Source organism: Xiphophorus couchianus, chromosome 9 (genome assembly GCF_001444195.1).
Source record: "Xiphophorus couchianus chromosome 9, X_couchianus-1.0, whole genome shotgun sequence".
Taxonomy (NCBI): domain Eukaryota; kingdom Metazoa; phylum Chordata; class Actinopteri; order Cyprinodontiformes; family Poeciliidae; genus Xiphophorus; species Xiphophorus couchianus.
The window spans coordinates 23,531,933-23,558,454 of record NC_040236.1 but is presented as its reverse complement, the minus strand read 5'-3'; the positions used below and the strand labels follow the sequence as shown (position 1 = coordinate 23,558,454).

Here is a 26,522-nt window from a genome sequence, read left to right as displayed (position 1 = left end):
TCACTTTCCTGGCTCGGGAGGAGGCGAGGAGAGCATGTAGTGTTTTTTTTTTTTGTTGTGTTTTTTTTTTTTTATCATCATGTGATGGGGTCTCACGGTGCTCCGGGAAACTTGCCATATTCTGCGTTAAGAAGCTGAGCAATGGTGCTGCATCGGGCCATCCAGGCGGCTCGAGACGCAGACCTGGCAGCTCTGAGGAGTCTAGCATCTTCCGGTCAGCTCTCACTCGCTGTCTGCGATGCCCAAGGTGCCGGCCCGGTTCACCACGCCGCTAGGTGTGGACGCCTGGACTGCCTGCAGCTCCTGGTGAGCGACCTCGGGCTGCCTGCGGACTCACGAGCCTCAAACGGGGCCACGGCTGCGCACGACGCGGCAGCCACTGGTAACATCCGGGAGTTGCAGTGGCTCGTGCAGCGAGGAGGCTGCAGCGTTGAGGTATGTCTTGTTTTAGTATTTAGAAAGAAAAGACCTGAAGAGGAATTAAGTATGAGCTTCAGGCAGTGGCGCCAAAAAGTAATTTCTAGTTCTGTATTTAGCAGTTGTGTACAGGATATGATCAATAACTGGAGAACACTGATTAGGCGCCTCTCTGTGACTGAAGGCCTGCTACCCCTAAAAGATCAGGTAGTGTCCCGTGTTTGTTAGGGTTTACTGTCATGAATTGGTTGGGCTTCCCCAGGCAGGTTAGGTCAAGGCCTGATGTGATGAGGCTGGTGAAGCTCATGACCCAGGGGCCAGAGGTCACGGTGTGGTTTAATCTTACACATGTCATCCAGGCGGATGCTGTAAGCCAAGTGCTTCTCTGCTCTGTTCATCTTTTTGACTATTCCTGGTTCTGCTTGAACTGATCTGTAAATGCTACATCAAAACTTACAGCTTTTGTTGATGTTTTTAAAGTTACAAAAAGCCAGCTTTTTACATTTTGTGTTACCCATTGAATGCATAAATTACCATATCAATAGCTTTGTGTTTATAAATGTGAATTTCAGTTAACTTCAAATGTAAATTATGGTCATGTCCTTAATCTTATTCCTTGACACGAAGTGCAAAATTACTCATTTTCACATTTTGTCACATCAGTAGAAATGAGTCAATATTTTCTATCCAGATTTTCTTTAACAGACCAACACAAAGCATGACAAATACAAAGTGTAGCTTCCATTTGTATTCTCTGAATACTCTGATCCCCCTAAATAAAAACTAGTACTTGTCTTCAGAAGTCAACTAATTTCTAAATGAAGTCACCCAGTGCATTATTTGATCTCAGTAGAAATCCAGCTGTTGAGTGAAGGCCTCAGAGTTTCATTAGAGAACAAACAGCATCATGAAGGATGCTGTTTGTTCAGAATATTCAAAAGAGGGCATGTTCTCCACCAACATCATAAAATAACAGTGTACAGATCCAATCCATCGCATGAAGAAATAAAAAGTTCGGGAAAAAACACGAGAACCTGAGTCACTGTAAAACGTGGTGGTGGCAGCATCATGTTGTGGGGACAGTGAAGCTGCTGAGTTATTTTTAGACTTTTGTTTGTAAAAATCTTTGAAAACCATATTTCAATTTTGTGTTGGTCAGAGACTCAATTCTAATAATTTACATGGAACCTTAACATGTTGTTGTATTGTATTAGCACTTGCTTGTACGTTTTAATACTTGTATCCTAAAGAGCTGTTTCATGGCTGCAGGTTGTAATCAGTACTGTACATGAACTTTTATTTATTCATTAATGTATTACTAGCTGATTATGTAACATGTGTTGACTTCCTGTGGATCCACTTGCAGCAGTAGCAAGTAGAAATTCTTTCCAGATGTCGGGTGCAAAGCCACCTCCTAAACGTTCTTAACGACTGCACAGTTAAGTTTTTATTTGTTTCTTTTCCTCCAGAATTAGAAACTGTATCGACTCAAATTAAGAGATAATTATAGGCTTATTAACAGTAATAGCCTTTTGTGCTGCAGCTCTGGAAAACAACACATCCTCCGATCCTTTGTCTTCTTCAGCAGGTCTCTGTGACTCTTTTCCAGGACGGCGACGCGGCGGGAGCCACGGCTCTTCACCTGGCAGCTCGGTTTGGCCGTGTGGAGATGACCGAGTGGCTCCTGTCGGTTGAAGGAGTGGCCACTGCCCAGACAAACTGTGGAGCGGTACCAGCTCACTACGCTGCAGCCAACGGGGGTCTCACCTGTCTCCAGCTTCTCCTCCGGGAGGCGCCCAGGTGAGGATTGTGCGTTTCCAACCACTCTGCAGCAGTCTGTGGTCCAGACTTTAACGAGGCGTTCAAAGACTTATGGAAATCCAGGACCCTGATGCATTCTTGATAATCCTGGGGGGAAAAAATGTAGAATGATTTTCCCCAAAAAATCCTCATTCCAACTGGGACAAGCTTTTTTCTGTCTACAATTTCCACAACCAAATTTAGGAAAATTTCAAACTTTAATATGATTTAAAGTGTTCGTTTTCAGTAAAGGTTTTTTTTTTTTTTTTTTTCCCAAAAGACACTTAATGACAACTCTCATAAACATTCATGAAGACTCCTTCATGTTTATTACAGAGTCATGTCAGTCTTATGCACACCCCTTCAAATAAAGTGTTACCTCTGTAATGGATGCTGTTCCAGTCCATTAACCTCTCTACAGTACTGTCCAACCGGATCCAACCTCGGCATTTTGTTGTTTCATAATTTGTGGGAAATCTGTAAGCTAAAAACTAACTAGATGAATGTTTCAAAAGTTATAGCAGCTCATGGAAAATATACAAATGTGATTCATACAAATAAGGGATCCTAGCTGGAAGTTCAATACAGATTGTTTTTAAAAGACATTTATTCTTATCCTGTTTTCTACAAATAGTAATAATGTGACTTTTATTTTAGTGCCGTTATCAGCTAATGTCTTAGTTAAAGCATTTTTAACTCTCAGAGTGTTATTCTTGCATTTTTTAAATGGTATAAAAGTTAGATTTTCTCCAATTATTTCTAAATATCCTCATTACCAAACCTGTTTACGTGCCTTGGAAATGATCATCTGTCCTTCCACTGGTTTAAAAATCTGAAACTCAGCATTTAGAGCTTATAGTTTTTCAGAAGGCAGGACGAGAGAGCAGCCCACACCGGGCCGTGGCTCTGTTTCAGTGGACGTGACCTCCCAGTGACCCCAGCGGGTGATAGCCTGTCGTCAGGTCAAACTGATGAAGTGAAAGGACGAGTTTCAGGAGAGAGAGAGAGGCTGCTGTGAGGTGCCAGGGTGGAGGATAACTTTCACCTTTTTTTTAAGCAATTCACTAGAGTCACACCATGACCTCCATATTGACTCCTTTCTGCAAAGCCTTTTGTAGAAACATAAAAGTCCGACTTAAGTCCAGTCATTTGATGTGGATGTATGGCTACTTTAAAAACATGCTGGTTAATGAAGTTCATCCTCACACTTTGAATCCCTATTATTTTCTTTAACCAAACATCACTTTGCTTTGGCTGATGAATAATTGAGCACAGTTGCTGAATAAAGATGAGTCGGAGCCTTACAGTGTATTCATCTTGCTGCAGTAGCCTGATCTCACAATGAAACATGTAAATCCAACCTTGATAGCTGCAGTAGGTAACTTTTACAAAAATACATATTTGTTAAACTGTCACCATGTCTCAACAGTATAATATGAGACAGATAATCTGTATTATTGCACCGCTCCCAGTCAGAAACAACCAATCAGAGCCAAGAGGAAGGCCTTTGTGCTGTCAATCAACGGGTACACGCTGCTAAATGTGCTAATGGTGAAGAAACCACTTAGCATTACAGCAAAACGTTTCTCTGCCAGGTGTCAGGCTAGCCAAGGTAACTAGCCTGAGCATTCATGGCAGGCTCCACTGTGGTGAACCAGCTGTAGCGTAGCAGAAAGAAATATTGATTGACAGCGCTAAGACCCTCCTCCTGGCTCTGATTGGTTGTTTCAGATCACAACAGAACCAGAGGGAGAAGGCAGAAGAGCTTTTCACAGATGATCTCTCATATTATACTATCACAACATAGTGATAGTTTTAATAAATATGTGAAAAAAAATTTTTTTTTTAAGTTACATAGCACAACTTTAATCTGCGCTAGAACATTTATTTAGTGGGAAAAAAGTTTATGCTAACATAACACTGCTTTTAGTAAACGACCAGTGGACAAGTTGTTCTACTGTACATATTCCATTTGTCAGTGGAACAAAAGGAAGATGTACTTTATTACACGTTACATGGTTGTGGCACACACACAGAGAGGAGTTTTTGACCATTTGTCTTTGAACAATCCCAGGACTTCAGACTCCTCTCCTATGTTCTGTTACTCCTCCTCTCTAGGGTTTAAGTCTGTGGACTGACTTTCACAGCCTGTTTTGACCTGGCTGTGAAAACAGAAGATTGTTTTGTGTCTTTTGAGCAGCTTCCATGTAGATTTGGCCAAATCCTTATTTTCGTACAAGTCTCATTGATGACTTTTTGCTTCATACCATAAACCAAACACCCATTTGTGTTTGTTCCATAAAAACTCAATCTCAGTCTCATACGACCAAAGCACATGAATTCAGTTAAAGTTCAATGGAGTTTGGCAAACTGAACATGGCTACCTTTTCAATGCTGGGACAAAAAATTTGTTACTTTTTTTTTCTGGCGTTCCTCCAAGTAGCTGGCATGTAGATAGCATTTAATGGTTATTAGGTAGACTTGGTGACTCCAACGTGCCACTCTTTGCTGCGGTTCTCTAACTGTGAGATTTTTTCCCTCTCCCTTGCCTTCCTGCTCTGTGTGGTGGCAACATAAATATGGGTCTATATCCAGCCTTGTGGCCAGAGAAATGGGCCTCTGTGTCACATCATATTTATACCCCCGGGAAACAGAATTAGAAGTTCCAAGAAACTTTAAACACGTTTTTTAAAAGTATTTATTGAAAATGATTGAGTTTTATGATAGTTATGTGACTGCTTTACTAGTGATTTTTTTTCCACCTGAGTTTTTCTTACCACTGAAGAAATGTAGTGAAAATTAGACTTAGATGTTACTACTATCACTTTTGTGATTATGTGATTCTCATTCTGCTTAGCGACCCAGAACAGGAACATTTAGTTTGCATACTTCACTCAACCCAGAACAGGAATCAAACCTTTAGTTAGAGCAAAGAAAGATCCAGAGAATGTCACTCAATCCAGAGCAGGAATTAGAACAAAGTTAGAATCCAGACAAACTCTTATTAGTTTATCTAGAGAAACTATTCATTACTTTAAATCAATATAATCGGAATAAGAATCTAGAGAAACTCTACTAGTTTATAAATCACAGACTACTTATTCTTAAACATGGGGTTATGCTTTTTTGCTTTCTTTTTTCTTCTTTCGCTCGTTCCTTTGGTTTGTTGTTTTGCTGTATTTCCTTCTAATTTATGTAAAGCACTTTGAATTGCCTTGTTGCTGAAAATGTGCTATATAAATAAATTTATCTTAATTTGGGTTTAGTTTGATCCTGCAAAATTTATTTGAAGGCTTTTTACACGTTTATCATTTATAAATGTTGGTTCCTTTTGCTACCCTCCAGTCATAACACACTAAAAACCTGTAATGATGAACAACAGAGTTTACTGAACACAAAAGGGGAATATTTTAGGAAGGCTCTGATCTCCTGATCTATTAAAAATAGATGCGTGGATTTAGAGTAGAGGTGGGCGATATGGCCTTAAAGTTTTCTCACGATATTTTGCGATACTTTTGCGATTACGCTAAACGTGACGATAAGAACTTGTCATTAGATTTTTTTTTTAAGGTAAATGTATGGCTGTCTCACAAACACAAAGGGTGCTCTTGGAAAACCTTTCTGTTTGCAATGCGTTTCTTTAGGCACCACTCACATAGAGAAGTGGGATTTGTATCACTAAGCTTCACACGGTAACTGTTTTTTAAAATATATTGGTATCTTTTGTTGCTTTTATTGAACAGTGGAGAGAATAGTACCACTAACAATATTGACAATAATTAATTGAAATTTATTGTGACAACAATAAATCAATATTCTTCTCATGGCAAGAAATGTATCACGATAAATGATAAATGCCTCTAATTTGGAGCACATACTTTGATATCTGTTCTCCCAGGCTGAATCCCATCAGTCTTTCCATTTGTGAAGCACCTAAACATAATACTTCTGTCTCTTTACTTCACTTTACTTCTATGAAAAGCATCCATTTGTAATTTTATTGATTGCTATTGGTTCCTGTTGCTGCAGTAACCGCTCTGTCTGTGTTCTGGCTGCAGGTGTGTGAACCAGCAGACGGCCACAGGGGCCACGCCGCTGTACCTGGCCTGCCAGGAGGGGCACCTGCACGTGGCCCGGTACCTTGTGACAGACCGCGGGGCCGACGTTCACCTGACGGCCTACGATGGCATGACGTGCCTTCACGCCGCCGCTCACATGGGCCGCCAGGCTGTGGTGGACTGGCTGGTCAGTGCTGGGGATTTCTCTGACCTTTCTCTGAAAAGGTTGTTGTTGCTGCTGCTTTGGTCTGAGTTGCGTTTTGTGAATTTTCTAATTCAGGTGACCTGCACCGACGTGGGTTTGTCCTGCCAAGACAGGGAAGGAGCAACAGCTATGCACTTTGCCGCCAGCAGGGGGCACCATTGCATCTTGGAGAAGTTGCTCCACATGGGTTCTAAAGTCATCAAAGATTTCTGGGGAGGGACCCCTCTACATGACGCTGCAGAGAACGGGGAGCTGGAAGTTAGACTAAGCTGTTTATTTGTTTGTTGGCACAATTTAAAAGGGATGGGGGGAATAAAGCAGTTTTATATGTATTGTTATTTTCTTCTCTGCTGATGTTGTCTCATTTGATTTCTCAGAGCTGTAAAATCCTGTTGGCCAACGGAGCGAACTCCACAGAGGAAGATATTGATGGGTTCACAGCAGCAGACTTAGCAGAGTACAACAGGCACTCTGAATGTGCCAGGTACCTTCGTGCCATAGAGAAGAACGTAAGCTCTCTGGCTCAGCTGCGGATTTCGGCGCAGTTTCATTTCCTTTGCCTAATTTATGTTTTTAAACATAAGCAGGGGTGGGCAGAGTCGCCAAACAATGTATCACGATATTTTGCTCGAGTAAACATATTTTTACTACAAGTAAAAGTACAAAGTAGTACACGAAAAAATAAATAAATACTTGTCATGATAAGTAAATTGTCCAAGAACTTATTGCGATAAACAATTATATTGTTGTTTTGAGACCATTTTCAAGTAATATAATAGTAATAATGGCACAATGATGCAAGAACGCATCCTCGAGGATCAATAACCTTTACATTCTAATTGGAAGATGTTTTAAATGTCCAAAACAAATAGAGAAAACAACAGAAACAATAAATGAAATAAAATATGAAATCTCTGTAAACAAAATTATCTTTCAAAAAAAGGGGCTAGTTGAGACCAAAACACCAGACTGACGACTTTTATCACTCAGTTTTTGGTGAAAAGAGAAAAACGATAAATCGAGCAAATGAAAATGATTGAATTTCTTTTAATTTATCATGCGATTAACTATTGTTTATTGTGACAGGCCTACTCTCGTGTATTTTTAGTTAAAACAAACTTGTTCTTCATTCAGTAAAGTTACTCACTGTTGGTAAAGTAGCCAGATATTTTACCCAGTTAAGAGTAATACAGCTGAAAATGAGCCTATTTGGCTAAACTGGCATGTATATTAATGTCCATATTTTAAATAAATGAGGTATGGTGCAATAAAACTTCTCCTAACTTAGTTACTCAAATAAATGCAAGTATACTAGTAGTCCAACACACTAGAGGTATACCAATGAATCTCACTGCAAGTATGTCGACAATATATGTATTAGTACCTTTATTTTTAACAACAGTAATACATAAGAAATTAGACATTACAGCGATTGTATATTTTAAACAGAAATACTTGACTGCTGCTTTCTGAGGGGATTTGAAAGAATATCAAACAAAATGATTAGTATCCAATGGATGACATATTCTAATATGTAAAATACTTTTAATTGAAAGACACACTAATCGCCTCATTAGGTACGACTGTTCAATTGCTGCTTAGCGCAAGCAGCAACTCAGCCAATCACGTGCCAATGCATTTAGGAATCTGGACATGGTGAAGACGACTTCCTGGAGTTTGAACTAAGTACCCACAGTAGACTGGGGGTGGGTGTGTTGAATGGATAGTGATAATATCTCATAAATGTGTTCATGTGAGGCGAGTATTGAACACTAGATAATAAACTATATAATTTTTTAGCTCTCAATCCATCAAAATTCATCTTTCTGAAGGGCAAATAGTGTTTGTCAGGAAACCAAGGTGCATCTTCTGCAATTAAAGGAACAAAAGGGATGTAGTAAGCAGATATATTCTCAGACACATAATTGTAACACTTCTATTGGAAATGTAATAATTATACTTAATCTTGTCAAAATTACTGTGTATAGAAGCAACACAACAGATTTTTTTTTATAGCAAGTTTGAGCAAGTTGATCTTTTTTTAATCCAGTGGGCACATCATGTTGGTCCCATCAGTTTATGCACAAGTATGTCATGGGCTGGTCTGAACAAACCCCTGATCTGTAGAGATTTATGCTCACAATCATCTCTCAGGCTTACAGAGAACGACCTGGAAAAGAGAGACGATATCCAGTGATTATTATTATCCATAATCCATTCTCTGGGTTTTGTTGCCGACCATGTCCAACTCTTTCTGACTGTAGTGCACCTATCTTCTGCTAGCTTCTTCCACCAGGCTAATGCATTGTGTCACAAAGCCTCCAGTCACTTGAACTCAGCCTGGTGTGTTGAAAATGACGGTGAGGTCACTGTACCCCAGTGACCTCCACTGTGACCAAATCTCAACGTAATAGAGCATCTTTTCACCTGACTGAACTGGAGACATTTTACAACTTTCCAAACTGGATATTACACTGATTACCTAATTCTGCGATCCAGTTACTTGGGGAATTTGAATTCGGAGCTGGTTTTGACAACAGACCCGAGGTGTTATGGTTAAGAACACATGGTTTCAACATGGCGACATCCATAAACATTGTTAGCAGTAGCTTTTACGAACATTATTTTAAGTTTTATTTTCCATAAGCAAACACTACCTTTAATGTGTTCAATTGAGAGCTACAGGCGGTGTCTGTAACAGTGACACCGCCTGTGTCAATGTTGGTTGACACAATGTTGGTGTCTTGTGAAACCAACATGTTTCCACCACAGTTTACAACTTGATGGGTGGAGCGGCCATATTGAAAAGCTGCCTTACCAGTCCTAACTGGAGATGGTCAGTTGCTTGCAGTTTCCTAGTGAGAAATCTGACTTCGGAGGGCTTTTCAGTCGATTTTTTTTTTTAAACCGCAAAGTCTGAATTTCCCAGCTCCGAGTACAATTGGAGTGCAGGATTATCATTAGAAAAACGTGAACTGAAAAAAAAAATCCTTGTATTCGCAAGTGTAAAAAATCTTTTGCCCTTAGCGCCCCTACCCGCCGTCCAACAGAAACAGCTGGCAGTAGCTGAAATGCTAGGCTAACTGCAATCTGATTCTGCTTCCTGTCCTTCACCTGAGTCCTCTTTGGCTTCGACGTGAAACAAATCTTATACGAACGGGGAATGGTGGGGGGGGGAGGCTGGTCAACAGCAAACATCTGGAAAGTCTTGAAGCCTCCGTGAATCATTTTCTTAATTTGTAACATGCATTTGATTCGGGCCGGGCCGGGCCGGGCCTGTCACTCCGCTGAACTGCTCCGTTCCACTCTGCTTGATTGCGCTGCTCTGGGTTTAAGAGCTCTAAGAGAATGAAGGATGAAGGCTTTTGTGTTTAATAAGGCATTACAGGCCACAATGGCGTGTGATCAGGAGGAGATCCATTCCTCTCCGTTTGCCTCAGAGGGCTTTATGGGATTAGCTCTGGTGTGCGGGAAGCACACCCCTTGTTAATGAGATGAATATTTTAGTGGTAACAGCTTGACGTGAGATTCGTGTTTCTTTCTAAATGCTGACGATGAATCCGAACGGAGGATTACAACCGATTATGACATCAAGGTTGCAGCTCGTTGGATTGATTTTGAACAGTATCCTTCAATCCACACAGCGGTGCGTTTGCAAAAGTACTCGCATCTCAGGAGCTTTTTCTCATTTCCTCAGGTTCCAAGTTCAAACATCAAAGTATTTTGTTGCGATTTTGTCCGTTTGATGAATGCAAAGAAGAACCAATTGTATACTTTTTGCCTGTCCCATCTCAAAAAAAATTTCCATACAGGATGATGCTGCAGTCAGTTGGGTTTGTGTGCTCAGCGGGTCAAAAAGTTACATTTTGGTTTCAATGGACAAGAGCGACTTAATTCTCTCCACGCATCAACGAAAGTTAAATTTGCAGATTGACGGTGTCTTTTTAAAAAACTTGCTTAAACAAAGTTTCTCATAATGTTATAAATGTAAAAAAAAAAAATCAACCAAACACTTTGTAAAGGCACACAGTAAGCACAGATGCACTCCAAAGAAATCCATAAATAAGTCAGCTGAGAAGGTTAGCACTCCTCCGTGAAGAGGATGATGATGGTGAATCGGCGAGGCGTGGCTGCCGTGGCTCCAATTCACAAACAATTCCCCCATATAAACAATGGGAGCTAATTAGCACAGGGGCCGCTGTGGCGTCAGAGGCGGTCGGGCCTATCGGTTACCACTCTCCTGCGGCTCAGGTGGAGGGCCCAGGGGCCGAGCCTGATACGGGATCTGACGGCTTATGTTTCAGTGTTTTCACCGCTGTGATGCCTGGAACCAGCAACTCAATCCCTCAGAGTACCAAGGAGAGCAGGATGCCATCGGCCTCAAACGCTCGTCTGGTCCTCTGTGTCATGTGTTCTTCTTTTCTTTCTTTTTTTTATTCCAGTGACTTGGAAGTGTTATGATTGTCACCTCTGGGGACTGTGTGTTGTCAGTAGATAGTAGGGTGTATCGTGTTCCTTGGCTGTGTGTTGGTTGAAGTGGATACAAAAGCTGGATGTTAACAAAGAGGTCATCTTGACCGCGGACCTTTAAGTAATAGTAGGCAGGTTTAACTCCTTGTGATATGAAGGGAGTCGACTCTGTAATGCTTTAGACAGTGGCAGGTCTCATTTTGGGTCAACACTGCAAAACCACAAAATCACACAAAGTATTTTTGGTCTATTTTCTTGTTCAAATATCTTAGTAAACTCGAAAAAAAGACTAAATTAACTTACAAGTAACTATTCAGATTGTTTTAAGTTAATAATTTTGTAATCTTCATGGAAAAAGTACGAGGCAGATTATTTTCATTATATCATCAAAGAACAGAGAGTTGTCTGTTTACGTTCATGTTTAATCTGCTCTGTTGGTCCTGAGTTTGCATCTCATCAACGGCTCCAATCAGATAAACATTAGCAGTGTAAGCTTCTCTTCACACTCATTTGAAAAAATATGGGATGCAATTTTAGTCAACCCACTTACTCCAATACCTCTAAATAAAATCTAAGGATGTTTTCACACCTGATAGTTTGGTGGATTTGGTTTGATTAGGGACCACAATTGCAACATTTGCTACATTTCCAGCTGGCCCGGTTTGCTTTCACACTCCACTGTGTCAAACGACCCATACTAATTGAAAAACATTTTTACCTTCTCGCCTGTGGTGGTGCTGTGCTGCACCAAGAACTATTGAACGAATTGAAAGAAAACCTCAGAAAAAGATCAACAACTTCCCTCTTCACAATTAGCAACTTCTCCCAGTAGTGCTAGACTTATATATTTATTTTGGTTCTGTTGACCCAGAATGCATTGCACTGTAATCCACTTCCTGCTTTTGGAGCGGTGTCCGGACCACTTGCATCCTTATATGCATTCAAACTGTGCCAGAGTTTACTTCTACTGAACCGAGTCCGAGGCCTTTATGTGGAGCAACGTTAACTTTTTTTGGTCTGTTTAGAGCTCCATTGTGCATTCACACCTCCTCAAACGAACTGAACTTTTTTGACAGTGGACTAAACAGGGCTGGTGTGAATGCAAGTTCAAACCTACCAAGACATGACCTTTTACCCCAAGTGACGGGCTATGAAGGAGAACATTAATCAAAGAAGCAGTCATCAGGGCCATTGTAAATCTGAAGGAGCTACAGAAATCCAAAGCTCAGGTGGAAGAGTCTTTTAACTATCAGTAACAAAAATGGTCTTTATGAAAAAGTGGCAAGAAATAAGTAATTGCTGAAAGAAAGCCAACAGGAGTACTGTTTTCAGGTTGCCACAAAGTATTGTGGGTGGTGGAGCAAACATGGGGAAGACGGCATTTTAGTCAAATGAGAAGGAAATAAGTTTTTTACTTTTCCTTCAAAAAGCAAACGTGCATTCAAAACACACAAACCCAATAACCTACATTGAGATCTGTGGCTGTAACAAATACTTGTATTTTTTAAATTTCATTTAATTCCATTCAGAAATGACTTTTCATACAATGACATGTACAAATCAGAACAGAAAAAAAACTGGAAGAGAGTCAGGCTCACATTTCTGTACGAAAAAAACGTCGTGACCGCAACATTCACATGATTCATTCAAGATTCACCGAGATCGTAATCTGACAGAATGCTCATTGTTTGCTCTAAAGTTTCACATCAGTTTCACTTGGATCAGTTTTTCCATCACGTTTACTCAACGTTTAGCCAAATACAACCACGCTTTACTTTGCTTTATAGCATGGAAGAAGAAAAGCAAAGTTTCTTTTCCACTGTGATGTTTAACCTTTCAGGACAAATTCTTCAGATTCTCATCAAGTCTTTGAATTCTGTATATAATCAAACGGCCAAAGACAGCCACACATAACATGCTACACGTTGTAGTTTACAAAATCCCTAACTCTAAAAGCTCTTACTGCTTCCATCTGGGGGTCAATAGCAGCCAGGTGCTGCTAATCAAATGCACTTCATCATATCACCACCAATCATAAACACATGTATAGAATCAGGTTTTTCCAGAATGCAGTACTGCAACATTCAGCTGTGGGTTAACGCAAGATGGAAAGACAACAATAAAAAATAAATAAATAAAAAAACTGGTGCAAAAGGCCATTTTCATACTATCTGGAATCAGTCGCTCTACAGAGACAAGAATCTCCTCTCAGACCTTACTTGGCCCTGGTTAGCATGTTGTTCTTACAATCGTAAAAAGGGCCATCGAGTGTAATTTGTTTGGTGCGGTTGTCAGTAGAAAGGCTTTCATTCTCAAAGTAGAACATGGACGTGTCGCATTTCATCTTCAGAAACCGCAAGACCTACACCACACGACCAAAGTTTAAATGTTTGGTCACAATCGACAGCAACACATTTGGAGAAAACCAAACTAGATGTTAATGCGAACACCCCATACCAACTGGAAAGCATTTGGGCTGATGATTTGAGCTTTGCAGCCAAAGACGCTGGACAATCATTCAGTCACTAATTGAATCGCAAAAGTTTCAATTAAAATGCGAGGCCATCTTGTGTGACAGCTGAAGCCTGGCGCAAACCTTTTCATGAAATAGAACAAAGATCCGAAATGCAGCGTCAAAACTGCAACAGAATCTCAGACAATGTGTTGCGATGGGCCATTGCAACATATGGCTACAACAAATTATAGAGCCCTCACAGGATAATGAGGCCACCATCATTTTTCTTTGTGCAAATGTTGTTTCCAAGGTGATGCATGATGTTAGGGTTCCCCCACACACTGAGCTTTGCATGTTGACCAAACCTTTGGACCTATTTCACCAGAGATTCTCCTTTCACAAGCATCCTCAACAGCAGTCAGTCTGTGGGGTAAAAATGGTTGGCGACCTTCTATCATACTACCACTGGAACTTCATGTTGCTTTCTTCCAACAATGGCTTTCTTTCTTTACACCAAATTTGTGAAGTGTGTGAATAGTTCAAACATCCATTGTTTGAACTATGTAACAGATTCTTTCACCTGAGCTGTTTTTTTAATCAATGACACCTTGATAAAAACCTTTGAAGGCAGTTGGTTGCACTGGATTTTTTTAAGGGTATCAGAGTTACGGGGCTGAATAGAAAAAAAAAAAATTTCTTTGTGAAGGCTGACTACTTGGTACGAAATCTCGATAAAGTATGCTAAGGTTTGTAGTTTTAACTTGACTTAATGTCAATGATATTCAAGTTGCTGTGAAAAAAACATAAATTGTCCCAACATGCTATTGCCAGCAATACTAGGAATGCTGAAATAAGGTCAGATGGATTAGCATTACACGCTTTAGTGTGGAGTATTTGTGTTCACCGGGAGCTGCTGGAAAAACACCACCTGAGTGTGCGAGGATAAAATGTCTTATTTTCCAGCTGCTCTTCCGCTGATACTTCCCGTCGTGCTACAACACGGCCATTTGTCTGTCCATGCATTAGTGACATTACCAGCCACCCAATCCCGCCGCTTAATTATTAACGCCACTCACCGATCGGTTTATTGTTTATTGCCTGACGGCTTTTGGCCACCGGTCGAGATGCTGGAGAGGGTTTTAAACAAGTGGTCCGAGGTCATGAGGCAGTGTCACGTCGGCAGCGCGGGAGTAAACCCCTCGGACGTCCGGGCCGCCTGAGTCTGTGCCTGGCCGGTGTGGTGAGCGGCGTCAGGTCGGTAAATTCCCCCGCAGATCGCTGTGAGTTGGATTTTTATTTTATTTTATTTTTTTGTCTTATTTTTCCTCATTCTCTCCGAGCGGTAGGAAGTGACTAGCCAGGCTGAGTAATTATTTTTCTGAAATGAAAGGAAACATTTGTACACTCTGTCCACGAGGCCCGAACTGGCAGATGTCTTGGCAGCGCTTTGCCTACTTTCTGATCAGTTATTGCCTGTTACGGTTAGGCATGACTAATACAACAGGCTTATTGCTGTACTTTATTTTGTGATTGTTGACTTTTGCGTGGACCTTTGCTTTCCTGTGACCGCTTTTTAGATTCGACAGTTTCATCCAGAGTGATTGGAGTTTTCCATCGAATGGCAGAAGCAATGAATTCAATTTATTTCTCGTTCATCTCCCTGTGACAGATGCAAATAATGTTGTAAGTGTTGGCAAAACACATAGTCAGTTATTAGCCTCGCAAGCATTTACCTCGGCTTAGGGAACCTGAGAGCATGCTGCCATGCGAGAGGGAATGTATTTACACTATAGAGTTCTGTGTATAATGCACGCCCAGTGTATACATTCCAGGTTGCAATTTATCACCACTTTTACATGGAAGCAGGTTGCTTTAAAAGATTGACGCCAGTGCTGCGTTACATGTCGTGTCCTTTAAGTACACATGGTGTTCTGAAACACTTACGCTCTCATGTGGCTCGCCCTTTTGGGAGTGAAGATTACTGTTCCTGCATGCAAGACAGCACTGTTTCCTAACTCTTGGCTGCTAATCCGCGGAGATCGCGGTCTCTGTCTCTCTCTCTCTCTCTCTCTCTGTCTCTCTCTCGTCTTCAGCCGAGGGAGGGTGGCTTCGAGCCAATTGCAGGCTATCTGTAGCTGCGTGGCAACTGTGATGGAGTGCTGATGAAAACCAAATGTTTTCTGGCCAACGAGTCCAATTAAACGCACACACACACACACACACATACACACACACACAGCTCAGGCGCTGCTTTCGGGACATTGAACTGTTACGAGAAGGGTCACAAGGCCTCCTCCCCACCCTTTTCCCAGACCATAATGTTGTTTATCTATTTGTGGATTGCACAACTTCTGGGAAGTTTGTCTCTCCGCCTAAGCAGTGTCACAGCATATTTTTATGTAGGCCCACATCAAAGTGCCGAGCGAGAGGCAGGACCACCTCTTGGACATAAAGCACAACAGCATGCAGCAGCATATTAGGTGGGCCTTTGATGTTTTTGGTTGCTAATAATGTCCTTAGAGAGCTGAATTTGATTTGCATTGTGTATGGAGCGCATTAAGACAATGCAGGTTCATTAAAGGGAGCCTAAATGTTTCCATATACTCTACATCCTCCCCGGAGCGGTGTGAATGCCGCCACTTATTCACGCTCCCTTACTACACTCCCTTTGTTCTTTCCTTTTACAGAGGATGTCTGCAGGACTTAACATGGCACCTTCCGTTATGACTCTTAAACTTTTGCTTTGCCTGAGAAGATTTCTTCTTCTTCTTCGTTTGGTCTTTGTTTCAGTGAAATAATATTCAGACTAATGTTACTTTTGGTAGCCAGTAAAATGGAACCCTATCTCCCCACATTTCTCCTCCACAAATTTTGTCAAAAATTGACTTCCCTTGGTTAGAGAACTGTCTAACACACATTTTCACTCACAGCTGGAGCCAGTGTTTTCACTTTTTTCTTTTCTTCCATATTTCGCCAGCTTGTTAGATCTTCTGAATAACAAATTGTCTAGCCGTCATTATGTCAAGATATTCAATAATGAAACGTTGAGGTCTAATAATGAGATACCTAACCTTGATGCTTAACGTCATCAACCCAATCAATGAGCTTTGGTTATGAAAAGACAAGAGAAGGAGACCATGATTGGATTGAGATTGTCACCAGATGGTACATGGGAATATTTAATACATACTGGATACCCTAATCAGGATTCCCCTCATGTCATTTAAAAATAAGCATTTGCCAATATCGAGTCCAGGTTTGATACCCTGTTAAAATCTAAACCATGCACTTAAAAATAGCAGCTTTAAAGTTCAGTGAAACAGCTCTAAGTTTCATCAGTAATGCTGTTGAGGTTTCATACAGTTTGGGGCAAAGTGCTAGAATGTAGAAACATATTTTACTTGTTGGTAAAACATCCAATGCTGAGACTTATGGTCAGCTTCAATAATGTAGACACATTTTCTGAAAGGATTCTTTCTAATAAAGATCATAAAATTTCAACATGTTACAGTAGAACAACATTTTCTTTGTTTCTCAAGGGCGAGTGGGTGGAGGATCCGAGCTAGCCAGGGGACCTCGGACCGACGTAACACAGCATTGAGGCTACCAACTTGCTAATATCTAAATGGATAATATTAGCTTATGCCAGCAGTGCCTAAGACCAGTCCTCAAGAGATTAACCTAAAAGCCACAGAGTAGTAAAAGGTGTCAAGCAGCAGCTGTAAAGATGCTTCAGTAGAGTTGTATTGTTACCTGCTTTGTACTCCTCACTGTGTAACATAGTTAGCACTTTGGCTAATCAAAATCCTTTGTCCTTCCCAGTTCATCTGTCTCTTAGCAATATATTTATGAACAATGCCATTATCTCTGCATTTCCAGCTAAAGAAAGTCCTAAAGGGTCTTACGGTGTTAACTGACTTATAAACTTCCAGTGACAGCTCACTGTTTTTATATTCCGCCATGTTTGTTCAATTGAGCCGCTATAAGGGAAGGGCTGAGTGTGAGTGTGTTTGCAGCGTTGCTGTGCGCAGCAACTGTGTGCCAACTTGGGAAGAGACAAATGACTCAATTTGACGCAATTGAGTTCCCTTAAGTAAGATATTTTTAAATCATTGATTACATTGACATGTTGATTATTTTGACATCTTATTTTCAATAGTCCTTTGCTTCGAATGTCAAACTTTTAAAGGCTTATTTTTCCGCCTAGAGAAAGCCACATGGCATTATTAAGCTGTTCCTTTTTATATATTTCTACTCTTTATCAGAAAAATCCCCAGTGTTGCTACAGTATTAAAAATACCAAGAATAGTTCTCTTGGTGTTGTTATCGAGTTGGAAATTATAGTACTGTAATAATCCTACATGAGTCAGAGAGAGTAAGCTGAAGCAGTCAATACTGTCTCTCTTTTACTTTGTGGATTTTTGTAAACGGTAGCACGATTGCGTAGAAAAAACCAGAGTTATTAAATTGACAATTTGAATGCATGCAGCCTGAAACACTTGCACAAAAAAATAGGATGTGATTTTAAGAAATTGTCTGCAGAAATTGTGGCTCCTTGCTGGGGTTGCTGCAGACAATCAGAGGCAATAGTTTAGTCAGAGAGAGAGAGTCTGGTTTCATTTAAAAATAATATGCAACCAGTCTCAAGTAGCGGACCTGAACATTTCTAAAAGACACTGAAGACAAAAAGAGGCGTTTCGGTTTTTACAGAAGCACTATCTGAAAGTTTAGGCTGTAAAATAGAAAACTTATTTGGCTAATCAGACCTTTAGTTGATCCTTCATCTTTGTGTCAGATAGTTAGATAATGCCCATTAGTAGAATTATTTTGTTAATATTAGTGTAACCCAATAAACAGACAGCAGTGACTAGTCTAATCTTTAACTTTATGATCTGAGCCACATTGTAGCTTTCTGATTGTCCGTATTTTCATGGTTTGATACTTGTAGGCGTCGTGGACGGACAGATCCATTGAGGTTCTCGCTCCGGCAGAGGAGGACATCCAGGTGAAGCCGACTGTCTTGTTTTCACGCAGCAAAGAGGACTACTATGGGAGCCTGAGTGAGGAGTGCAGAGACAGTCACATGGATAGTCTGAAGGTAAACACTGAGGTTCTTTCCATTTCTTTCACAATTACTAAATTAAAACAACCTAAAACCTCTTCTTTCAAGCAACCTGAGAGTGAGGAGTCACCACAGGCTAGATACCCTCAGCCTCCGTTACCTTCTACTGCAGAGAGAAATGCAGGAAGGAGACTAGAGCAAGTCCAGATTGCTGCATCTGGTAAGGCAAACATCTCTCTTTATCTTGTTTAATAACTCTTTGAGCAAAGTGGTGGGGGGCAGGAGGGATTGGTGCAGTTTAATACTTAGTGTCTATGTTTAATCCAAATGAAAGGATTAGGGCATGAAGTACATTTGATTTATTTTGCAGTTATTAAAGGTTTTAATCAATCCAAGGCAGCTGGGAGTGAGAGAACTGCCTCGGCTGATAAGACAACGTTTCCTGATACGAACCTCCTGGCTGAGAAAAAACTCCTGGGTGACATGAAAAACATTAAATCGCTGAGAGATTCAGGGATGTCGGGAGTTTTTACAGGACAAGCGGTAAGTTCACTGCTCTGTTATACAGTTCAAATAATCTAAGCACACTCCTGTTACTCTGAGGATTTTCAAAATTTATTTCCTATTTATGAAGAGCGAGCCTAGAAGATATTCTTTTAATTTAGATAGTTTAAATTTAAAGCTTATATCTTCCATCTGAATTTTAATAATAACACACTGTACTGCAGGCCAAGATATGTCAAGTGTTTTTGCTAAGAGGGTTTTATTTTTGGGGGAACACATTTTTGTGCAAACACAATCTTTGGTAGCTATTTTTGGCATTCCGCACATATTCAACTTGAGAAAGGTGCAACCCCTATCAAAAGGTTACAGGAAAACCTGGCTCCTTTGAAGGAATTACAGATTCACGAGGGTGTTTATGCGCCACGTCCTTCCATTTTCTTGCTTTCTTGCCAGAGCAAGATGGTGGTCCTTCCCACTGAGGAGGCTAACCTGTCAGACATTGACTATCTGGTGCCCACCCACGACGAGAAAGGTCAGCCCATAGCTGAGTGGAAGAGGCAGGTCATGGTGAGGCAACTGCAGGCGCGGCTGCTGGACGAAGAGGACCAGAGGAGGAAGGTACCGTCATCATCCACATTCACTAGTGCTTCACAAGTTATATTTCACTCAAAAGCTACTAACATTCACACTGATAGTTCAGATTAGGGCTGATGTAAAAGAATGTTTTAGTAACCGAGTATTCTATAGAACATTTTTACGATTATACGAGGAATCGTGTCTGAGACTTCCACAGGTGGAGGTGAAGCGACAATATTTTCTTAATTTCTACTCTTTTTGACAAATTTAACTTTCCCAGTATAATGCGATGCTGGGGAAGAGGGCGGCAGGTGTCACGATTGGTCAGTGGAGATGGAGATGTAACCTTGCTTTTTACGACCTTAAGCTAAAGCTCTGTTGAAGCCATTTTTATTTCCGCATTCAGTCTAGATCACACTTGGCTTCAATTATAGTGAATGAGATGAACCTGAAGTAAAGTTCAGGTATTTAGAAGGATTCTTTTGGATAGCTGCTCATTTTCACTGTTTAACTTAAGCAACAAGCTGCAGAAAAGCTGTAAAGGTTCAAAATGATCACATTGTATAAAGGTATCAGTAAGGATAAGAGGGGAAAAAAAGCTATTTTACAGCATTTAATACAAAAACACACACGGTCCTATCTCACTGTAATTGTGGGGACTTGCATGGACTTCTGTTGATTTCTGCTGCCTAACCCGGACATTTCCCCTAAACCTAACCTAAGCTAATTTTTCTTCAGATGGATAAAGTTTTGAGCAATCAGTTTAGACCCAAAACCTTCAGGGATCTGGCTAGAACTGTCAGCATGACTGAGTCCAAGCATACATCCAAATCCACAAAAGAAGGATTTTATTAGAGGTAAAGTTAGTTATTGAATGGCCTAGCCAAGGTACAGAGCTAAATCTCTGTGGTCACACAATTAGTGCTCTCTGTTCAAGTCTAGATGTGGGATACTGACAGACTCCTACCAAAGAAAACTGAATGCTGAAATCATATCCAAACGGGCTTCAACAAAGTATTAATTAACAGTGGTTATGCAACCAGGTTGCTGCAACTTTCTTCCCCAAGAGATTTGCTTTTCGGTGGAACCGTTTTATCATAGTCTTGTTTTTTTTTTTCTTTTTGCATCACATGTCTTGCTAGGAAAAATGAGTCTCAGTGTATTATTTATAGTTGGAGATGTCATGATGGCTGGAGTGGTCTGAACTTTGGCAAACCTGATGGGCAGAATTGGTCAGCAGTGACTGGAAATGTTCAAATATGTTCGTGTTGCAACAGAAAGTCAGAAAGCAGAAACTCAAAGCAAATCTCCACAGTTTAGTTTATACGTAGCTGGAGTTATCTTGTCCAAATATAAAGAAAATCTGAAATAATTGTCAATTTCAGTAAAACCAGTGTCCTTAGTTTAATTTGAGCCCCTTAAAAGAACTTCTGTTTGAGTCTTTGTGGATGATATCTAAATATATATTTTTAAAATCTGTTATTCAAGTATTGCAGCCATTGCATTGTGGAATTGAGATATAAAACTGGGAAAAGTGGTTTTAACTGTTGAGTCTGATCTGTTTACCTATTGATGTGGACAAATTTACTGACAACGCTGGAAAACGGTGTAAGAAACCTTTAAATGAATTCACCTTTGCTGGGCAGTAGCCCAAATGTACACTGGAAACTAAATTTATAAAAAACAAAACACAAATGTTATGCCATTGAATTTATTCATTCAGTGGGGGAAAGAAATGTGATTTGCAACAAGAGTTGGCACCTCTTTCAATTCTCTTAAACCAAATGTAGCTGAATATTTATTTCACAAAGTCTTCACAACAGCCATTTAATGCTACCCAGATGCCAACTAGTTGAGTGATGACAGAAAAATTATTTTGTGTCCCACCATCACAAATGTAAACATGTATATTTTGTATAATTTGTCAGCATTACAAATTATATAAATTACTGACAAATTATGTTTTAGTCAAATGAGATTGACTGAGTTTATCCGGTCTAGCGGACTCTACCAGTGAGCTAAGAATGAGCTGCCCTTCGGTCCTTCAAATGTTCAGAAACATCTGGCCAAATTACAAGTAGTATGTTGTTGGAGACCAAAACAAGCTTATTCTATGGCAATCTCAGTCCATAGGTCTAAGTCCTGCAGAAAATCTCTGGGTCTGAGCTGTAGAATGTGATTATGTGAAATGTTATAGCAGAGGAGTACATGCTGTCCTGTTGGCAAACGGGTTTTTGTACAACGCATTTCCAGAATGGGTACTAATAACTTTGCTCCTATGGATGCTTATTTAAACATAAAATAAAAATTGCGTGAGAATATGCTACTGCAGTAAAAGAAAAAATATATATATATATTTTAAGACCTCTTACTGAACTTGGACAAATTTGCCCAGTTCTGTACTTAAAACTAAATGAGAAAATCCTGCCACAAGAATTGTCAGTAGTGTGCGTAATAATCTTTAATTCTGCTGACAACTGTAAGTCTTCGCTTTATATAGCGCTGACATTCAAAACACAAGTCTAGCCCCCAGGACAAATAGGTCCAACTAATACTTCATCTGTTTACCACGTTAATCCCTTTATAAGTAATGTTTGATTTCTCTGTCGTTTAAATCTTCCTCATTGCGTCGCCTAAACAAATAGCTTTTGACCCTATTCAGACTATGATGAGAAAAGCACAAATTGTGCTGTGACTTTGTAATGCTGTTTTATATCTGCATTACATCTACATTAAAGTCACCATTTATTTTTAATTGCTCGTAACAAATCATTCACACATAACGCATTGTGAGTCGAGTCATATTTTTGAGGTTTGGATGAGAGCTGTATTGCAGTTTTACTGTATCATTACTGTTGTCCCTCACATGCCAAATCATTTAAAATGTTTGACGGGCATTATAATAATATCCCCTGTATTCATCTGCCTGCTGTTTGCCTCTTCTTTTACAGGAAAATGGGAGCAGATATGCCAAAGTCAGCTGGAGGTACTCCCAAGCCCACAATGCCATCCTGGGACCCTCTGGTGAGCTGCTGACAGAGGATGACCTCATCTATCTGGAGCAGCAGATTGCCAACGTCTCCCTTCAGAGGAACTGCGCAGGTTATGAGCTGGAGCTGGCTCGCCTCGCCGAGGAGCTCAGGCACATCCTCCCGGCTCCCATAGTCAACATCACTGTCAACACCCAGTTCAGGAACTTCAAGAGCCAAGTTCCCCTACCTGTGTGGTGTGGCCGGATCTCCGGCATCGTAAAAAGCATGTCTCTGCTCATGACCAACCTGACAGACCAGCCCTACTGTAAGATGCCCAACACTGAACTCATCACTGTGTTTTCTCAGGCACCAGACAGACAGATCTCCAACAGGGTGCGCAGGGAAAGCATCGAGGACGAAATCCATCAATTTGGAGTGTCCGTGAGGACTTTGAGGTCAAATTTCGAGAAACAGAACACATCTTTGTCGGATCACCAAGAGGAGAGCGTCATGTTCTGTCCTTCCGTGCAGCTTGAAGATGCACACCTCGACAAACAGCTGAGAGAGTTGAAACCAGCTGCCGAAGCAGACCAGAACAGCGACTCTGGTATTGACAATGACGAAATTGTTGCGGATGTTCAGGAAACAATCAGCCTTAGAAAGGAGCGCATAGTGGTCCTGTTCTTAGGTCACTGGAAAAAGTCTACCTACGCAGTGACGTTGAAGAGCAGGGATGCAGTCGAAAGGAAGATGAGCAACGGAAACCCAGGGAGCCATGATGAGTATGGTTCTGGTCGAAAAGGCAGCGCAGAAAGTGACGAGTCCGTTATGATGAACAGTTCACTGGGACATTTCTTTAAACAGAGAAGTGCCGTCAACAAGATGATGGGAAACTGGAGGAAAATGATCTCCAGTGTCCCTTCCAGACAGATTCGCAGGTAAGGCTGGATGACATAAAAGCATCCCCAGTGTTCAGTAGAAATTACTCTTCAATGGTACCGGTCCTCAAAAGTATACTTTTTTAGATTTGTAACATTACAACCACAAACGTAACTTTTACACTAGGACCAGTGGACCAGTAGGTTAGGTTTTGGTCTGCTCTTCCTTGGATACATTCTTTGAAATGTTTGACTGGCGATAAACTGGAAACAGGATTTCTTCTGGCTTTTCTGCCTATTCTGGTCTTTCCATATAGGTTTCATATCTCAAGGATGTCAACACCCAGATATCTGACATACCTACTCTAGCTCCAAGGCTGGCCCATGACTTGCATGTTTCTAGTTATTCGCTCATTTAGTGACACCTAGAGGGTATGCTGAAACACTGTTGAAGATATCGAAACACTTGTTGTACACTCAGCCTGCATTTTTATCCACAGGTTTATATGAGTGCATATTGATGGAGAAAATACCCTTAACAACAATGACTAGATTATTACTATAATTGTTATCCTTGTTAATATTAGTTGTAGTTATGGTAATAGAATAGAATAGAATATACTTTATTGATCCCCAAGGGGAAATTGCTTATTTGTTAAAAGCTACTCCATCCTAGGTAATAAATACAAAGTTTGTAAAATATATACAGTATATACTGTATATATATACCTAAGAGTGATAAGTTCAAAATGATTAGATATAAACAAATAAATAAATAACAAGCAACCACATGCATTATACAGTATTAATGTATTAATATATGTATTATATATGTATTAATCAATAAATAACCTACAAATAAGCACAGAAAAATTTGAATCAATTAGCACAGACTTGGGCATTGTAAAGCCTGATGGCTACAGGCAGAAAAAGCTTTCTGTGGTGCTCTGTGTTAAATAAATGTAGTTGTAGTAGTAATCTTGGACCACTACTATTATTAGTAACAGAGTGGTAAAAGCAGTAGTAGTATTAATAGTACTATTAGCAGCACAGCAGTACTACTACTAGTAGTAGAATTAGTAGCAATACTAGTGTTAGTAGTAGCAACAGAACTCTTAATTATAGTATTAGTAGCAGTAATAATATAACTATTAGCAGTGTTAATAGTAATATAGAAGTAGCCACAGTGGTATTAGCAGCAGTCGTATTAGTAGTTTTATTAGCAGTATTAGCAGTAGAATTAGTAGCAGCAGTAGTAGGAGTAGCAACAGCACTATTACCAGTAGCAATGTCATGAGCAGCAGTTTTAGTATTAGCAGTAGCAGAAGTAGCAGAACTAGTTAGAACTAGGTTAGAACTAGTAATTCTGCTACTTCTGCTACATGACAAACTTTCAAAACAGTTTTTAGGATACAACATTAAACCTTTTAGAATAATTAACCATGACATTTCTGCATCTAGCTGTGTTTTTGTTTTGTAATACATCAGCAATTTTGGGGGGGAAAGAAAAAAAAAAGAAAACTTCACTCCCTTCATTTGAGTGCAGTTGCCAGTGATGTCTTGTGTGGTCTTGTTTGAGAAAGCAGCACATTCATTTAACCACACAGCAGTTGACATCAGCATGAATGAGCGGCACACATGCAAACATCTCGTGGTTTATTAACCAGAAGGAGGGTCTGAGTGATCAAATTATGACTTACATGTTATCTTTAACTTATGAGTAGAGTGATTTTGTTAGAATGGCCTGGGGTGATATAAAAATCAGGGTTTTGAGGTGTAGTAGCATTTGACATATAGTCTTTATGGGCTGCTGTCCAGTCATCATTTCAGAATTGGTTTATTGTCTGATGACAGCAAATAATAAAAAAAAGATATTCAAGTGGGAGCAGTTATCTTGGGAATTTGGCTGGATTACAGTGTAACAAAGTTCAGAAATTCAGAAAGACACAAACAGATGTGGCACCATGTGGAATACAAATGCTCTGAGCTGCTGAGATTTTTTTTTTTATGTATTGAATTTAACGGCTGCAAATTTATTCCACATTTTCATTTTCTCAAAATTGATATAATCTTGAACCATTTGGAGAAAGCAATGGATCGAGTTTCATGCTGACGGTAGCCAATATAGTACCATCATTCATCATTCTATATACGAGTTTAAATCTCACATTTCAACTTTGGTCTACTGGAAGAAAGAAAATATTTTGAAATCATGAACTATGCCCGTAGAAAACAAGCAGTATGTCTATGTTAAATTACTGATTAAATATAAAAAAAAGTACTTGTATATGGAATAAAAACTGTCTTAAGTCCTTAACAATCTTGTGATGTTTTCCACAGGCTCCATAGGCAGAAGGCCCTCTTCTCCCCAGAGCAGTTCCTACCTCGTCTGGACGGGGTGCCAGTCGACTACGACAGCCTGACCCTGGATCTCTTCATGCTGGGCTACTTTCACATCTTGGAGTTGGATCTCCCTGTGGATGAAAGGAAAATGAGGCACTTGCTGTGCTTCGAGGTTTTCGACCGTTTGGGGACGTTCCCCTGGGAGACAATCAGAGAGTTTCACAAGGCAGTCGTACAGGACATCGAGGCTGGGAACCGTGAGTGGAAGGACGGCTTTGAGGACATTAAAGTGAAATTCTTTGGAAACACTGTGAGTGAATCTGAAGACGCGTCCAATGTGGTGAAACCCATCCTCCCAGAGGTTAGACAGGTCCCTAAAGTCATCGTTCAAACACCTACGCCTGATGAGAACGTGCTCTACGGCGGAACTGATATTTCCAGTTTCAGCAATGAAGAAATATGTCAATATATTGATCGCAGTTTTGCTTTTTGGAAAGAGAAAGAGGCAGAGATCTTTGATTTTGAGTAGTTTACTATATCTTTAAAAAAAATTTATGCTTTGTAGTAAAAGATAACTATGAATTATAAAGTAACTTGTTTCTATTAAAGAACATGTTCTGCAGTTTAGAGGAAGCTTTTTTTGTGGTTTCTTTAATTACGACAGTTAATGTCATGTTTCCTTTAATTCTATTCAATATTGTCAGATGTGACCTAATTTGTACAATTTTTATAAGGTTTTACTGCACTGTGCTTTAGGAATTAAACAGCAACGAATTTCAGAA

At 40.2% G+C, this 26,522-nt stretch overlaps 1 protein-coding gene and 1 long non-coding RNA gene across 2 annotated transcripts in view; one reads left to right on the top strand and one right to left on the bottom strand.

Moving 5' to 3' along the window:
• Positions 1-141: 141 nt before the first annotated feature.
• Positions 142-26,522, top strand: espnla (espin like a). The gene is made up of 11 exons (XM_028027229.1): positions 142-435; positions 2,027-2,217; positions 6,276-6,462; positions 6,556-6,738; positions 6,858-6,989; positions 18,354-18,503; positions 18,576-18,687; positions 18,838-19,010; positions 19,425-19,589; positions 22,499-23,457; positions 25,738-26,522. Exons 1-11 carry the CDS (start codon positions 142-144, stop codon positions 26,267-26,269), a joined length of 3,078 nt encoding a protein of 1,025 aa, XP_027883030.1. The 3' UTR covers positions 26,270-26,522.
• LOC114150657 (uncharacterized) overlaps positions 1,842-26,522 on the bottom strand; it is a 31,116-nt gene continuing 6,435 nt past the window's right edge. Inside the window, exons 2-3 of the long non-coding RNA XR_003596801.1 lie at positions 25,699-25,871; positions 1,842-2,325 (exon numbers count right to left, since the gene is read on the bottom strand). This is a non-coding gene — a long non-coding RNA (uncharacterized LOC114150657). The remainder of the gene's footprint in view (positions 2,326-25,698; positions 25,872-26,522) is intronic.

Bases quoted from the DNA above. Each gene is read 5' to 3' on its own strand.
- espnla (XM_028027229.1), top strand. From the start codon at position 142: ATGGTGCTGCATCGGGCCATCCAGGCGGCTCGAGACGCAGACCTGGCA. The intron at 19,011-19,424 runs GTAAGTTCACTG...CTTTCTTGCCAG, and splicing joins GAGTTTTTACAGGACAAGCG to AGCAAGATGGTGGTCCTTCC. The intron at 19,590-22,498 runs GTACCGTCATCA...CTTCTTTTACAG, and splicing joins AAGAGGACCAGAGGAGGAAG to GAAAATGGGAGCAGATATGC.